This window comes from Helianthus annuus, chromosome 10 (assembly GCF_002127325.2).
Source record: "Helianthus annuus cultivar XRQ/B chromosome 10, HanXRQr2.0-SUNRISE, whole genome shotgun sequence".
Lineage (NCBI taxonomy): Eukaryota > Viridiplantae > Streptophyta > Magnoliopsida > Asterales > Asteraceae > Helianthus > Helianthus annuus.
The window spans coordinates 168535770-168552396 of NC_035442.2; the positions used below are offsets into that span (position 1 = coordinate 168535770).

The 16627-nt window shown below is 35.5% G+C and overlaps 3 protein-coding genes across 3 annotated transcripts; 2 read left to right on the forward strand and 1 right to left on the reverse strand.

Annotated features, from left to right (window-relative positions):
- The first annotated feature begins 115 nt into the window (after window positions 1-115).
- On the forward strand, window positions 116-2073 carry LOC110883404. Its single transcript, XM_022131167.2, has 2 exons — window positions 116-207; window positions 1346-2073. Exon 2 carries the CDS (start codon window positions 1360-1362, stop codon window positions 1936-1938), a length of 579 nt encoding a protein of 192 aa, XP_021986859.1. The 5' UTR covers window positions 116-207; window positions 1346-1359; the 3' UTR covers window positions 1939-2073.
- Window positions 2074-5086: 3013 nt separating this feature from the next.
- On the reverse strand, window positions 5087-10665 carry LOC110886466 (protein phosphatase 2C 16). The gene is made up of 4 exons (XM_022134274.2): window positions 9188-10665; window positions 6970-7314; window positions 6756-6861; window positions 5087-5595 (listed from the first exon to the last, which is right to left on the reverse strand). The coding sequence occupies exons 1-4, from the start codon at window positions 9809-9811 to the stop codon at window positions 5261-5263; spliced, it is 1410 nt and encodes a 469-aa protein (XP_021989966.1). The 5' UTR covers window positions 9812-10665; the 3' UTR covers window positions 5087-5260.
- A 4915-nt stretch (window positions 10666-15580) lies between these two features.
- Window positions 15581-16371, forward strand: LOC110886467 (mitochondrial import inner membrane translocase subunit TIM23-1). Its single transcript, XM_022134275.2, has one exon. It carries the CDS (start codon window positions 15670-15672, stop codon window positions 16231-16233), a length of 564 nt encoding a protein of 187 aa, XP_021989967.1. The 5' UTR covers window positions 15581-15669; the 3' UTR covers window positions 16234-16371.
- Window positions 16372-16627: the final 256 nt, after the last annotated feature.

A 16627-nucleotide genomic window follows, 5' to 3' on the forward strand; every position in this document is an offset into this window, starting at 1 on the left:
GTGTTTATCTCTTTCCTTCCAAAATGGAGAGAATTGGGGGGAAAGGAACACACATGCATCACGTTCATGACAAAATTCCAAATTTACCCTCAATCAAAAAAATTGGCGCGTATATCTCCCACAACCCCCGCCTTGTATTCAACCACCTTCGATCATCAATCGCAGTCAGTTAAGAGTCTGATTCAGCACCCACCCTGATTTCTTGAGGTAAATCACTGATCCTTGTTTCTCTTATGTTGTTTGTTCTGCTAATTATATTGACCCACCTTATATTGCTAATTATATTGTTGTAGCAGTTTCTATACAACCGCACTAAGGTATTAAAGATGTTCTCAAAACACAACTGAATCGTTGAACTAAACATTTCAAGATGTTAATAATCAGTAATTGACCTTTTCAACTTTAACGAAATCGTCCATTCGTCTGAATCCATTTAACAAACTAACTGCAGAAAAACATATTGTATCCACATCATTACATAAGTCTTCAACATTAACTATCCACATGTTGTCACGCGAAGTATTATATTATAACAAAAGTTTTAATCATGTGATTAAGCTTTCTTAGATCATAACCACTTAAATAATCCGATATGCTAATAGTTTGTTCATTTGTCTACTGTGAATTATTAATATAACAAGAATGTGATAGAAGCTGTGCAGGGGCGGAACCAGAGGGGGGTCAAGAGGGTCCGTTGACCCTCCGGTCATTGAAACCTTTTGAATTTTTAATTATAAATTCTGAGTTTTTGAATAACAAACTTAGAGATAGACCCCTAATTTGGACCAGTAGGGTAAGGATAGTGTAAAAAGGGCCTAAAGTGTGAGAAGTGTAAGAAGTGTATTATAACACTATATATAATACTATATAACACCATATAAACACCGTATAACAATATGTAACACCATATAATACCATATAACACTATGTAACACTATATATCATTATATAACAAATATAACACTATACATCTATCATAGACATGCTATCAGACAACATATAGTGTTATATTTTTTATATAATGATATATAGTGTTACATAGTGTTATATGGTATTATATGGTGTTACATATTGTTATACGGTGTTTATATGGTGTTATATAGTATTATATATAGTGTTATAATACACTTCTTACACTTCTTACACTTTGAGCACTTTTTACAGGATCCTCTACCTGGACCAGTATACAATATAAGCTTATGATAACCCTCTAACTAAATCGTTCTGGTTCCGCCACTGAAGCTGTGAAATGTAGGTTGATCATCATGCCAATATGTCGATTTGTGGATCCTACCATAATTTCATAGAACAAGAATAAAACAATTTTCTAATATTTTTTTAACAGCAAGTAAAGTTGCAATGGATAATCATATACGCAAGATAATTGAAGTTGTGCGAGCCAGACAATTGCTGGCAGTTAACCTGATTTGCTTATTGTTGGCTTTCGTTGCACTCCGTAGACTGTCAACCAAAAAGCGTGCTAATTTACCTGCTAGAGATGAAATTTTACAACGACGATACGTACGAAAAGAGATGTTACGCGGTCCTTCAAACGGCGGTAAATGCCATGACCTTATCCGCATGAGTGAGCACTCTTCAAGCGCAAAGAAACGTAAGAGTAGAAAAAGAAAAGTTGAACAACAAGATGAAGATTTAGCCTCTATGATTATGAATAGTGTTGGTAGTGTGGCTAATGCTATTTTAGAAGGCAATAAAATTATTCAGGAGAGCAATAAAATACTAGAAAGAGCTTATCGTCGCGAGTACACATGTGAAGAAATCTATAATGAACTGGAGCTGATGGGTTTGGAATCGCATGAAATACCAAGGACTTTAAATTACTTGGCGGCCAACCAAGCAAAAGCAAGGGCGCTATTTAGTTGTCCTCCTCAGATACGGTTGGGTTTACTACGAGATATGATGGGTTCTGGTAACTAAGCGAGTTTAGGATACATATATCTAGTTGAAGTTTTTCTTGTTTGGCAACTTTGTACATTTATGACTTTTATTTCTTTGTTGGGTATTTTACTATATGTTTATGGATCTTGCTTTCTCAATGATTTTGTTTCTTTCTTTCCTTTCTAAATTGTTGTTTCATTTAGTGGTTATGGTGTTATTTCACATTTATGGGTACGGTCCTTTTCTTGTACATGATTGATTGTTTCACGGCAACATGCTTAACCGCCAATTTGATATGTGTATATTTTAGGTGACCGTGGTTACCAAAGCTGTTTGATTTAGTTAAACGGGTCAAGTTTAATGTGATAATTTGCAGAAAAACTAAGTCTAACACCAACATCGCTAGGTGCTCATTAGACAGTATCGCTTCATCCAAACTTTTCTAAGTCAACGGGTTGCATTATTTATCATACTTCACTTTTATCATAGTCCTCATGTAAAAATTACTCCCTTTGTCCCAAAATAATGGTATATCAGACCAGGTGCATACCTGATATCTACTATACCCTCGATAATGAGAATAAGAGAACTTGTGGGCTAAAAGCCTAAAATCAATGTGGTGAATATACTTATGATTTACTGCTTGGAAAAATGGTATCTTGGATATGAATTTTACCAAAAGGGAATTGTTATTATTTTGGGACATCACAAAAAGGAATTTTTTGCATTTACTTTGGGATGGAGGGAAGATATTCCTATTTAGACACGATCTATGTAGCACGGGGACTCCATTCATGTGGCCATACCCGTCTCGGGTACTTGTCGGGGATAGAAACGCCATGGGTACTCGTTGGGGACGTTTCCTAAACGTTTCCAATGTCGGTGACGTATCTAATAGAAGTATCCAGCCCGTTACCATTTATTTTTAGGGTTTTAACCCTTTCAAATTCCACAACCGGCCATTAAATAAATAGACCTATCATATTCGGCTTCTCTAATCTCTAAACTCTCAAGTCTCATGATCTCTAATTCTCTATCGATTGCCGATCTCTCACTAGATGAACCTGAATTTGAAAATGATTTGATTATTGATAATTAGTTACCTTTGGAAGATGTAGTATTTTTTGAATTTGTTTAATATATTTTTATTTTTTATATTTTTATTGCCGTACCCGTATCCTGGAATTTTGAGTTTTGTCGTTCCTCGTTCCTGTACCCTGATCCCGTACCCGTTCTAGTGCTACTTAGGACATGATCATGGGTACATAATGACATTTAATCAATTTACGAGGTTTATTGCACTAGAAATACACATTTGGCGCTTTTCTACCCCTCTTGACTCATTTTTTTCTTAGGTGTAACCTGAATTAACTTGTTCATAAGTAAACGGGTCAAAAGTGAATATATTGTTTTTTGGAGTGTGTTGTAGGTATGGCAAACTCATTTGTATGTTCAAGAAAGCCACATGCAGTTGTTCATGAATTGTTAGCTGGGAATAATTTATACTTTGGAAATCCATTTAAGAAATGGTAAATTCAAGCTTTTAATTTAAGTAAGTGGATTAATAAAAGCTTAGTAATAACTGGGAAAAAGGCAATTATACCCCATTATTATATTTGAATCTATTATTATTAGGTTTATTATATTATGAGCCCACAGCCATTAGGTATCTATGGTTTGCATTCGTCCTCTATATAATGTAACTAGGTTATAACCCCGTGTATTATACGGGTTGAGTAAATGAATTTTATATACTAAATAATAAAACAATATATCTTTAAAAGGCTCCTTTATTGCACGGGTTGAATAAATATCATTTTTAAATATTAAGTAATAATAAAAAGTTATCTTTATAAGAACCATATTGTACGGGTTGAATAAATTTAATTTTATATACGAAATAATAAAAAAGTTATATCTTTAAAATCACGTGTATTGCACATGTTGAATAAATAGAATATTGTTTACCAAATAATAAAAAAAGTTACATATTTAAAAACCCCCATGTATTACACGGCTTGAATAAATATAATTTTATATACCAAATAAAGAAAATTATATTTTAAAAAACTAATGGATATACTCGGTACGCGACAGATATGGTGATGCGGAGATGATTATTGAAAAGAAGAAACAGTGGTCAAACATGCTATTCAAGAACCAAATAATCAGCAGTGATAAAATATAAATTATATTTAAAAACCCGTAATAAATCTAATTTTATATATAAAGTAATATTGAAAGTTATATACAATTTATTAAAAATTATGTAATAAAATCGATATAATAATTTTTTAATAATGAAAATAAAAATAAATAATATGTTAATAAAAATTTTGGTTTTGGTAATAAATAATTTGGTTATTTAAAATATCTTAAATTAATAATAGAGTAAACTACTAAAATGGTCCTTCAGGTTTGGTCACTTTTGCCACTTCTAGGCCCCATGTGGTTTTAGTTTTGTTGTCATTTTCATTCAAATGCAAAATCTAAAATCTAACCATTTTGCCCTTCATTAAAAGGGGGGGGGGGGGGAAATACAACAAAACTGAATATTAACTGAAAAATCTGATCATATTGTGATTTTGGATGAAAATGACAACAAAATTGAAACCACAGGGACCCAGATTCAAAAGGTTGAGTTTTGGACTAAAGTGGCAAAAGTGACCAAACCTCAGGGACCATTTTGGTAGTTTACTCGTTAATAATATTTAGTAGGAGAGTTATCTATAATTAATTACAAAATATTAAAATAAATAATAATTATCCATAAAATATTAAATTAAATAATATTTAGTATGCGGGTTATTTATAATTAATTAGAAGATATTAAACTAAAACAATAATTATCTATAAGACATGGCTTAATATGATGACAGGTGTCCCTAAAAAGGTTTTTTTTTTATTATATAGTATAGATATAGATACGTTATTGAAATAATATCAATCAAACCTTTTACCATTCTTTTCTTTTCTTTTCTTTTCTTTTCCTTCCAACAAATGTTTAGTTTCCTTTCCATTAAACTCGAGAGCAAGAAACAAATCAAATCTTTTTCATTTATAACGAACCATACCCATGTAAAACTGAAAACCGAAATATTGGTTTACTTGGATTCAAATCCAAAACAATCCATGCACCCCCTGTTAAATTAATTCGTTAAAAATATACAACCCAAATTAACCCATAGACACAATAAAGTCAAGTGATTTACATCATTAAAAACCCTTATAAATCCAGTCTTATTTAAAGAAATGGGGCAGTTAAGTAAACAAAGAAATACACATAAGTTTTTTCTTTTTCTTTTTTTTTAGATTGTACAAAAACTATATCATGATCAAACGATGGGTGAACATAACACTATCAAGGTTTAGCTTTAAACTTCCTTTGGGATTTGAGGTCCACCACAATCACAGAAACATTATCTTTGCTTCCTTTTTGAAGAGCCAACATTGTAAGATAATCAGCTGCTGCTTGTGCCGCTAGATCCGGCCCACCGACCTCCCCCTCAATGGCCGATCCACCGTTCTTTTTGTGCCAAATTAAAAGGCGTCTCTTAGCAACTTCACACGCTTCCTGATTTGACATCACGTCCCATAAACCATCACTAGCTAAAATAAGACACTCGTCGTCTCTACCTCGGGGTGTAAATGTGACTTCCGGATCAGGTATTATCGAAGGCTTTAAATACCCGTCACCTGAGAGAAAAAATAAAACACATCAATTCAAGAAATAAAAAACATGATTCACACTTCACTACAAATTAAAAAAAGTTAACCAGCTTCGATACATTTAATAATTTAGCAGGTCACCAAATATGGTTGCACCTAGGGGTGTAAACAAGCCTAGAGGCTCGAGAGCTATTCGTGATCGGCTCGGTTAAAAACTCGAACAAGTCGAGCCTTATCGAGCCCGAGCTCGAGCCTGAAATAGAGTTCGTTTTGTTATCGAGCACGAGCTCGAGCCTCAAATACAAAGCTCTTTCAGGCTCGCGAGCCAAACGAGCCCATGCAAAATTTTGGTTTTTTATATATAATAATATAATATATTAATAATGATGATAATATTGATGAGCCAAGCTCGAGCCGATCTTTGGCTCGTTTAAGCGATGTTGAAGTGAGCTCGAGCTGGGCTTTTAGCTCGTTTAAGGTTGTTCTCAAAATAGTTCGAGCCGAGCTCGAGCTTTAGGTTTTACACACGAGCCGAGCTCGAGCTCAAAGAAGTAGGCTCGAACCGAGCCGAGCTTTATAAAAACATAACGAGCCGAGCTCGAGCCTGGTCGAGCTCGGGCTCGTTTACACCCCTAGTTGCACCAAACACGACGACCATAAAATTCAAGAAATTGTTTTGAAAGTTTTGTGAGTTTTTAATAATTATTTAAAGTAAAATGCAATTTTCGTCCGTGAGGTTTGGCCGCTTTTGCGACTTTCATCTAAAGGTTTGTTTTTACAGTCCGTGAGGTTTGGCCACTTTTGCGACTTTCATCTAAAGGTTTGTTTTTACGCGTCTGGGTCCTCGTGGTTTCAAAATCTTGTCATTTTCGTCCCTGATAGCCAAACCTTGAGGGACAAAAGTCGCAATAAATTGCCAAACCTCAGGGACAAAAATGACAAGATTTTGAAACCATGAGGACCCAGATGTGTAAAACAAACCTTTGGATGAAAGTCGCAAAAGTGGCCAAACCTCACGGACGAAAATGACATTTTACATTTTTTTATAAAGCTTTAGAGGTTTTCTTTAAAAATAAATTCTAAAAATATAAGTTTTTTATTTTAGAAAAAAAAGATGGTTGGTAACCTAAACTTTTTTTCAACCGAAATTAAACTTTTTTATGCAATTAACTCTAAAATAAACTTACCAATAGACCTTGACATTGCAAGGACACCACAAACTCGAGGCCCGTTCCATTCTATGACCCTGCCACCTGCCGCCTCAATCCTTGCATACTCATCTTCACGGTTCGGCTAATCATAAGAACAAAAAAAAAAAAAAAAAAAACAAATTAATGGTGAGTTATATAATAAACAAAACGTTTATACATCATATGACGACAAAAACAAGAAGGTTTTTACTTTATGATCACTTGACAAAGCAATGGCTTCTTTCCCACGATAAAGTACGGCTCTCGAATCACCACAATTTGCAACTACAACATGCGATGCACAGATCAATGCCACCACAGCAGTGGATCCTACAGTTTCTAGAGCTACGGGTTCAGCGATCGCATTTGACCCGTCAATGATTCCGCTTGTTTTACCTCCAACTTCATCATCGACTTTTTTAAAGCAATTTATGAATGTTTTCTCCCATTGAACTTGTACCGTCTCATTTGTGGTTCCTTTGATCAGTTCTTGTTTCATAACTTTGATTTCCTCCTCTAAAGCAATATGAAGACGGTCACGACAGTAATTGGCCACCTGCAAAAAGAAATATGATCCGGTTTAGATATTCGGCATAATATAAAGCCATAGGTGTGAATGTGTGATATAGAAAGATTTTAAAAACTATAATATATACGGATGGTCCTGTGGTTTACCAAAATTTTGAATTTGGTCCCTAGCTTTCCAAAAGTACACGGATGGTCCCTGTGGTTTGTAATTTGTTACGCATTTAGTCCCCAACCAACAAATCTAAAGGTTTTAGCATGATGTCCAAGTTAGGGACAATATGCGTTACAAAGTGCAAACCACAAAAACCATCCATGATTCCATGTACTTTTGGAAAAGGCTGAGGACTAAATTCGTTATAAAGTGCAAACCACGCAGACCATTAGTGTACTTTTGGAAAGATAGGGACCAAATCCAAAATTTTGGTAAACCACAGGGGCCATCCGTGTATTTTACTCTTTATTACATAATAGGCTAACTTTTTTAAGAAATTATTTTGTAAGATTTTTATGCATTTGAATAAAGTTCTGATGATGCCCAACCTGGTAGACCATCTCGTTTTAGCAAATCCTTTAGGCTAACCTAATTTGATTTGTTAGGGTGTACGGGGTAGTCGCAGCAAGGGGTGCGGCAACCCCCTTTGCCGAGCGGCAAACACCGCCGCCACCAACGTATGTCGCGCGGGGAGGTGAGAGATTGGGGAAAGGTTGCAGCTTGCGGGGAAGGGAAAAGGTGAACGTGTTGGGTGGGGCCCACTAGTATTCAACCAATCTAAAGTTTTGTTTTTATTTTATTTTTTTTTTAAAATGGTTTGGAGGAAACCACCCCTAGGTTTTTTGGGCAAGAGGGGAGAATGAGAGGGGAAATGACATGGCATATTATGATTGGGTGGGTGTAGAGTTGTCCAAACTGCTCGACGATCGAGGATCGCTCGACGATCGCTCAAAAAATGCTCGAAAAATGCTCGTTTGATTCCTGCTCAGTTTGTAAATGGGCCGCTCGGATCGGTTTGATTCAAATTCAATCCAAGCATGAGCAAAGGTCCGCTCGCTCGTCGATCGCTCGGTTTCGTTCGAAATATTTTTATTAATAATTAATATATATATTATAGATTTTAAAGATTAAAAGCCCAAAAAATATACTAGCCCAAAAAGAAATTAAAAGTCCAAAAAATATTACTAGCCCAACTTAATAGTTAATATCAAAATCTAACCCTAAATCCCTAATTCCTAAAACAATCACATAGTCATAAACTGATTGTTCGAAGATCTGCTTCTTGATATTGTTAAGAACATTTTTAGACTCATGATTTTAGTTATGTATTGTTTTTGTTGGTAAGGTGTTCGACATATTTTAATTAAGTTAGGATTTGTTTTTGTTGAACGCAGCCTTATAATCCAATCGAGCGAAAACGATCCGCTCGATTTTAGTTAGGATTTGAGAAAAACCGATCGAAACCGAGCAAAAACGATCCGCTCGATTCAAATTCCATCCGAGCATGAGCATCACTTTTGTGCTCGGTTTCGCAAATTGGATCGGTTGTAATTCAATCCGAGCACGAGCAGACCCTCGATCGGATCGGATCAGCTCATGAACACCCTTAGGTGGGTGGAAAGTTTGCCCCATCTCATTAGGCATGCACCCCTTACACCCTTAAAAATAAACGATAATCCAAATCAACCCATTCATACTTAAACGGGTCAAAATTGTCACCTATATATAGAACTAAAGTTTAAGCAGCAAAGAAACAAGTGTCTAATTCAACAATTCCAAAATCAAGGATAACAATTAAATGGTGCGTTTATATACGTAGAAAACGACATAAGACATCTAAATGAATTAAAAATTATAAAAAAATTGCTACTTTGTAATAAAATGAAAAGGGGGAAAACCGAAAACATACCTGGCAGCCTCCATGACCATCATATACTCCAAAGAAATGAGCAGTCAAATCATTCAAATTTGAATTAATCCCATTAATTACACGATCGCCAACCAACATTTTCAAAGGAATTTTCATAAATGCAGGAACACTTGCAACCGCATCTTCCATTTCCGGTCTTCTACCACAAACCGAATGAGACCCATAAAGCGGCACATATTCTAATTCAAAAACACTCCTTACGGTTTTACTATGAGTCTTATCAGCAACCACCACTACCGATGCTGTTAAAGTATGCCCGATCGCACTCTCGATTGTTTCTTTCCCTAAACTTATTACTTCCGCAACTATCTGACCATCGTCTATATCGGTGATCGCAACCGTAATCGAATTTGATTCATGCCCGATGGACATAATTTCTTTTGGGATGTTTTCTTGAATAATAATATCACCGTTAACGTTAACCAACCCGTCGGTTCCAATTTCTTGAATCATATTAAGATCATTATTTGACCCATCGAGAAACATGGGAACATGATCAGATAGCAAGCTCGTTGCGCCCGTTAATAGCGCGATTTTCGATATGGGACTAGCTAAACTAATCGAAATCGAAGCGGCCGGTGTCATCTCTTCAATCAAACCCATTAATTTCGAAATCTTTTTATTTTAAGGAAGATCAAGGATTAAAAATGGCGGTGTGCAGGTGATCTAAAGAACGCGATTCATCGATACATATATAAACATTAGTCTACAGTTGACCCATCAAAAAAGGTCAACAGATCTGGTGTGGTGAAGTATCGGATCTGATTTCTATCCTAAAAATCGTTACTTTTTTTAAACATCTATCTACAGAATACAAGATTCTTCAATCAAGAAACAAAATCAAAACCCTAAATCCTAATTTCACAGTTTCACAGACAAACATCAAGAACAAACTCTACAAACTACAAATCAATCTAGAAACACCAAAAGAAACAAACCCATCAAAGATCATAGAAAACCCACAAGAAATTTCAAACCTTTTTTCAAGATTTCACACATAGAAGCTAGGGTTGATGGATCTGAAGCAAACCCAGTTGAGATTGTCAAGATAACTTCGGTTTTCGTTTCATCGCTTCACCAACAATTTGTATAGCAAATTAGGGAGACAACAATTTGTGGGGGTTTTCAAGAAACTAAACTGCAAGATTTGAGCTTTTTATCCTTTGATGCAACTGGAAATAAGAGATATAAAAAAGGCTACAACTTGGTTACATATTGAAGGGATGAAAAGGGGAAAAGATTGAGTACTTGAGCTTCCTCTTTCTTGGCAACAAGATGTTTGTTTGTTTGTTTGTTTAATGGGGAGGTGATGGGAGAGTATACGAGAGAGTTCTTTGGGAATGGTATGATGAGTGGAATTTTATATATGTTGGGATGTACATTGAATTATAATAAATAAAAGTGAAGCTTCAATGAGTGCATGTTTTTTTGTTGATAACAACATGCCTATGTTGTTCGGATGAATAATGCCTCATCTTAGGGCATTTATGCTATGTGACAGCTCAGTCAGTAAATACGAGAGAGTTCTTTGGGAATGGTATGATGAGTGGGATTTTATATATGTTGGGATGTACATTAAATTATAATAAATAAAAGTGAAGCTTCAATGAGTGCATGTTGTTTTGTTGATAACAACATGCGTAGTTGTTCGGATGAATAATGCCTCATCTTAGGGCGTTTTATGCTATGTGACACCTCAGTTAGTAATGGAACACTATTGGGCGTTTTTAGAAAAGGAGTGTAGTGGGGATGTGGGGGTTGTGGGGAATTATGTTTGTAATAAAATAAAATAAAAAAAAACATTTAAAAAATCTTATTGGCCAAAACATGAAAGCTCAAATGTGATTGGCCAAGAAATTCCCCCACCAGCGTGATTTATAACACGCCATAACCAAAAAAAGGCCAAACACGCCCATGCGTAGTGGCATGTGGGCGAGATTGGGCGTGATTGAGCACAAAAAACGCCCCAAAGGGCAAACCACTACGGGTGGTCTAAGAAGAAGAGGGTATCTTCTACATTTTTTTTTTCTTCCCAACAATTATTGTTACTTTTGAGTTGCCAATAATAGAGTTACAACTCTCGTTTGTAAACAACTATAAGAGTTGCCAATCTTATTTTAAGTTTCTAAGTTCGAACTAAATATGGGCTCAATGTGTTTATCTTGTCCTGTTCACAGCTCTATCGCTCTACGGTCCTAAAACGACAGAGTAGAGCTCTTGCTTCTTTCGCAACCTTTGGTCCCGCATCTTGCTATGGGTTCAATGTGTTTATCTTGTCCTGTTCACAGCTCTGTCGCTCTACGCTCCTAAAACGACAGAGTAGAGCTCTTGCTTCTTTCGCAACCTTTGGTCCCGCATCTAGCTTTTGTATGTTATTTTTCTTCTTTGTTTCCTCTCTAAATCGAGACGACTGGCCCCAATGGCGGAGCTTGAATGAAAAATCAGGCTTTGCCCATGACTGTCCCGTTAAGATCTTGTTGTACCTAGAGGTGGAGGCAATGTTCCCGCAAGGAAATTCAATAATGAAGAACTGCAAAAGTTGAACGATGTTTTCCAAAAAAAATGCCCTTAACAAAATCGATCTTTAAATCGGTCCTTGGTTCTTCATTATCATTTCTTGCCAAGCTTGTGATCGGTCCTTTTCGAGTTTTTTATTCAATTTAGTTCTGATTGAATCTTGTCCAATATTGTTCTTGGCTAGAGTTCAGCGTGTGGTCCACATCAACTTTTCGACCCCTTAGGGGCGAGACTTTGTTTTTAGTAGATTAGGGTTTTCTATTCAGAAGGGGATGACCAGTGGCGAAACTTGACCATGAAAACGGGGGGTCGAAAACGTATATACCAAAAAAAATTCTATAGAACCGGGGGGTCGAAAACGTATATACCCAAAAATTTCTATACGAAAACTACATATATAACACTACTAAGCGAAAAGTTCGGGGGGTCGGGTGCCCCTCCCGGCCCCTCTTAAGCTACGCCCTTGGGGATGACGGCGCAGTTTGTTGCTCGTCTACTTGCTATCCTTATGTAATTTGCCCTAGTGATTGGAATGGAGTTTGTTACTCAAAGATTCAAAAAAAAAAAAAAAAAAAATCATAGTACATTCCTCTTGATCGAACTATTTTACAACTGACACACTAACTGGTGGATTTGATGTTCTTTTGTAACTTTTCATATGAGGTGGATGACTTCCTTACACACCAAGCTCTCTTAAATGTCATTTTTATTTGTCAAGATACCAGTTATAAAAAAGGGTAAGTGTGTTATAAAAAAGGGAACTTTTGACTTGGTTTTTTATTTAGAAAAAGTGGATAGAAATGGTCAACGTATTTACGATTGGTTACCATGTGAGTACAGTGAGAACACAAAAAAATATTGGTCGATGATGGGATCACATTGTTCATACATAGATGGATTGTATATTATTTTTTCCCTAAAGTTTCTGAATATTTTTTGACAATTCAAAAGTTCAATTGTTGAATTGTTACTTATTCAATAGCAATCACTAATAGTGAATGTATATATTCAGGTGTCAAATTTTGATCAATTTTCTTTATTTGGTTACTTTGTGTTGGAGGATAGTTCTATCATTTGTATTTAAACATAATTTTCGAATTTAATATTCATCTAAACCTTACGGGGAACTCATGGGTGATACAAGGTGCGAATGTAAATCAGCTACGTCGAATAGAAGATCCAAGATGATTGAAGATATTCGACACAACGACTTTGTGCATTCACGTATGTTGTGCATTCTTACGATTTTGATTAACTTGCTTTCTTTTGGACATTTATGTTGATGATTTAAGAATGTCAAGGTAAAATGGTGATCTATTTAGATATCGACATTCTTTCCCGCAAAAGTACCATTTTACTTTCTTCTCTCTAGTAGTGACGTTACAACCCCTCTTATTCGATGTACATGAATCTAGTTCTCCTTCTCAAGACATGTATCGGGTAAGCATTACATAAGAGATTATGTGGCTGTGGGTTCAAATCTTACGAAGTAATGTTGGGATGATCTTAAGAGTACAACAAAGATAAAGTAAAGAGTTTATGTTTGATGGTAAAAAAAATACACGTGTTAGTGAACTTAAATAGGATTAAGGGAGGAGGGCCCGTCTGCGATTAAGGGATTGGGGGTAGCAAACTCAATTCGATAATACTGTAGGCACCCCTTCGGTTAAGTTCGGCGGTACCATTCATGGTTTGTTACCTGAATGTTATGTTTGAATTTTTATCCATGGAAGGGAAAAAAATGAAGTTACAGTGCAAAATTGGTGGGTTTCCATATGGTGTTCAAAACCAGATATCCGAATCCGTATCGGAAATTCAGATATCTAGTGAATCGGATATCCAAATATCCAATTTTTTATTTAATTTTTATTTTTTTATTATTTTTCATATTCGGAACCGGATAGTTTCAGATATTCGAATATAAATTTTCGGATATTTCGGATATCCGAAAAAAATAAAAATTAAATTTCGGATATATCCGAAATATCTGAAAAATTTTAAAATCAATATCTGAATTCGAAAATTCGGAGATCTAAATTTCGGATATCAGAATTTTCGGATATTATTCGGATATCCGAATTTTCGGATATTTCAGATCGGATTTTCGAATACGGATAATCTTGAACACCCCAAGGTTTCGAGGTACATGAACGGAGTGCCACCTCCTCTATAAGCATCATCAAAAATAAGTTAAGAAGTAAGGATGACAATAAAGCGGGTTTAGGTAATTAGATAAGCTTGTCCCAAACCCGTCGGGTATCTATCGGGTAATTACCCGTCAGGTATCTGGTATATCCGCGGGTTTCAGGTAAACTTGCTAATCTAAAAATGTTGACTGTTGTGTATACTGACCCAAAACCCATCGGTTATCTATCGAGTTACTACTAATCAATTGCGTTTAGCATTATCACTAGAAAAATATATAAAAAAACTAGAATGTATATAAATAAAATACCAAAATGTATATAAAAAAATACTCAAATACACAAATGAAAAAAGTAGTGTATGTCAATAACTGATATACACACACATACTATTAAAAAAAAAAAAGAAATTATATTTGCTATACAGTTGGGTGAACGTATATATTTAATCAGGTAAATGGTTATATCACCAAATCTAAACTTATCCAAAACCCGTAGAAAAATAAAAACTAACAACAAACCAGTTGTCATATCCAATTACCTGTCCAAAATATGTAAGGTTTCAAGTTTACCAATCAAACTCGGGTTTAATTGTCATCCAAAACAAATTATATCTATACCAAGTGTGAAGTGGCATGAACACTGGTTGCCACCTACATGGGAGGTGGCTATTTGCCTTCCCTTTTTTTATGAAGTTGGATACACAATGCCAAACACCTGCTTTATCTTTTTGAGTTTTTTTTTTTAATAGTTTTGTTTTCTTTTATACTTTTGTGATTTCTTTTATCTTTTATTTTTTATTTATAGTTTTGTACTCTTTTACCTCTTAACTTTCAGCGTTGAGACTTACAACCCTTTAACTTTACAAGAACTTTGTAATCAAGCTTTACATGTTTATTTTTATTTACGTGTTGGTATAAATTAAAACTGATTTGCGTTATTTTGCGTTTAGACGTAAATTTTTTGCGGAAATGAGTTGGATCAAATATAATATGTTCTCATCCGTATAATTATGTACGTTTTCAGTTAGTCTAGATTTTAACGTAATTTTTTGGAAAATGAGTTGGGTCAAATATAATACACTTTCGTGCTTATTTTAATTTACGTATTCAATTTCTTTACATTTTGACGTAAATTTTGTTCGGAAACGAGTAGAGTAAAATATAATACGTTTTCATTAGACGGTATAAATTCGAGTCACTTTGCGTTTTGACATCGCCGCAACGCGCCGTAACTATTTTTTTACGTGCTTATTTTATTGCACGTGTCGGTATAAATTCAAGTTGGTCTACGTTTCGATGTAATTTTTTTTTAGAATATGTCGAGTCAAGTATAACACGTTTCTATGTTTATTTTTATGTACTTTTTTTCTTTCTTGATTTTTTTTAGACTTTATTATTTATACTTCTATCCTTTTCTTTATGTTTAGTGTTTTGGTTTTATGTTCATTTTTTATTGAAGTTAGATTTAAGCTAACGTTTAAGTTTTTATTTACATTTAATTTAAAATTAACCCATCTCGCTGTCCAATTTAAATTTATTTTTATGGTTTTCGTTAAAATCAACCCATCTCGCTGTCCAAATTAAATTTATTTTTATGGTTTTCGATCGATGTAAAAAATGTGTCTTTCTTTTGAGTTTATTTCTTTTGGTGTTGGGTTGTTATATTAAATCAGAATAGATATCGAACGAAACCACACACGTAGCCGGGTAATGTCACTGGTAAATTAACAAGCACCGCCTCTCATCTTCTTTTATTACCACCACTTATTCTACCCCTCACCAAAACCCTAATTCCACCATGTCTAACCACCAAAAACCTTCAAACCACAACCAATCCGACGAAAACAACCGCCTCTACAACCCATACCAAGACCTCAAACTCCCCGCACAAACCGTATACAAACTCCCCACATCTCCCCAATTCCTCTTCCAAGAAGAATCCATCGCTCAACGCCGTTCATGGGGCGAAAACCTAACCTACTACACCGGCATCGGCTACCTAAGCGGCGCCATGATCGGCGCCGGAAAAGGCTGCATCGAAGGCATGAAAGCGTTTGAACCTGCAGACACTTCGAAAATTAGGGTTAATAGGATATTAAATGGTTCAGGAGGTTTGGGAAGGAGATATGGGAACCGTGTGGGTGTAATTGGGTTGTTGTATGCAGGAATGGAGAGCGGAATGGCTGCGGTTAGGGATAAGGATGATATTGTTAATAGTGTGGTGGCTGGGTTGGGGACCGGGGTGGTTTATAGGGCCGCTGCGGGCGTTAGGTCCGCCGCGGTGGCTGGAGCGGTTGGTGGAATGGTGGTGGGGTTGGGGGCTGTAGGGAAGCATGTTTTGAAGAGATATGTGCCAATTTGAGAGTTTGAAAGGTGCATGTTTGGTTGAAAAAAAACTTTGTTCTGTAATGTGTTAGCATCACGAAGGGTTTAGTGACAAGTGACAAATAAAGTTACGTAGACTTTTATATGTTTAAATCTTATTACAGCGTTTTGAGTTCTTGTAGCTTGTTGGCTAATTTTTTTATTTGTTATGGCTAATTGAAGTGAAATTGATTGAAGACTTAACTGATATTTTCGTTTCTGTAGTTTGGTGAAAAATGTCACTTCAGTCCAAAAAAATTTTGCGCCAGTTCTGTCCTCAACATTTTTGAAACGTGTCACTTCGGTCCAAAAAGATAACGTCTTGCGCCAGTTTCGTCCTCAACGTTTTTAATGGCGCTTTATCTTTTGAACTGAATTGGCACGTTTCAAAA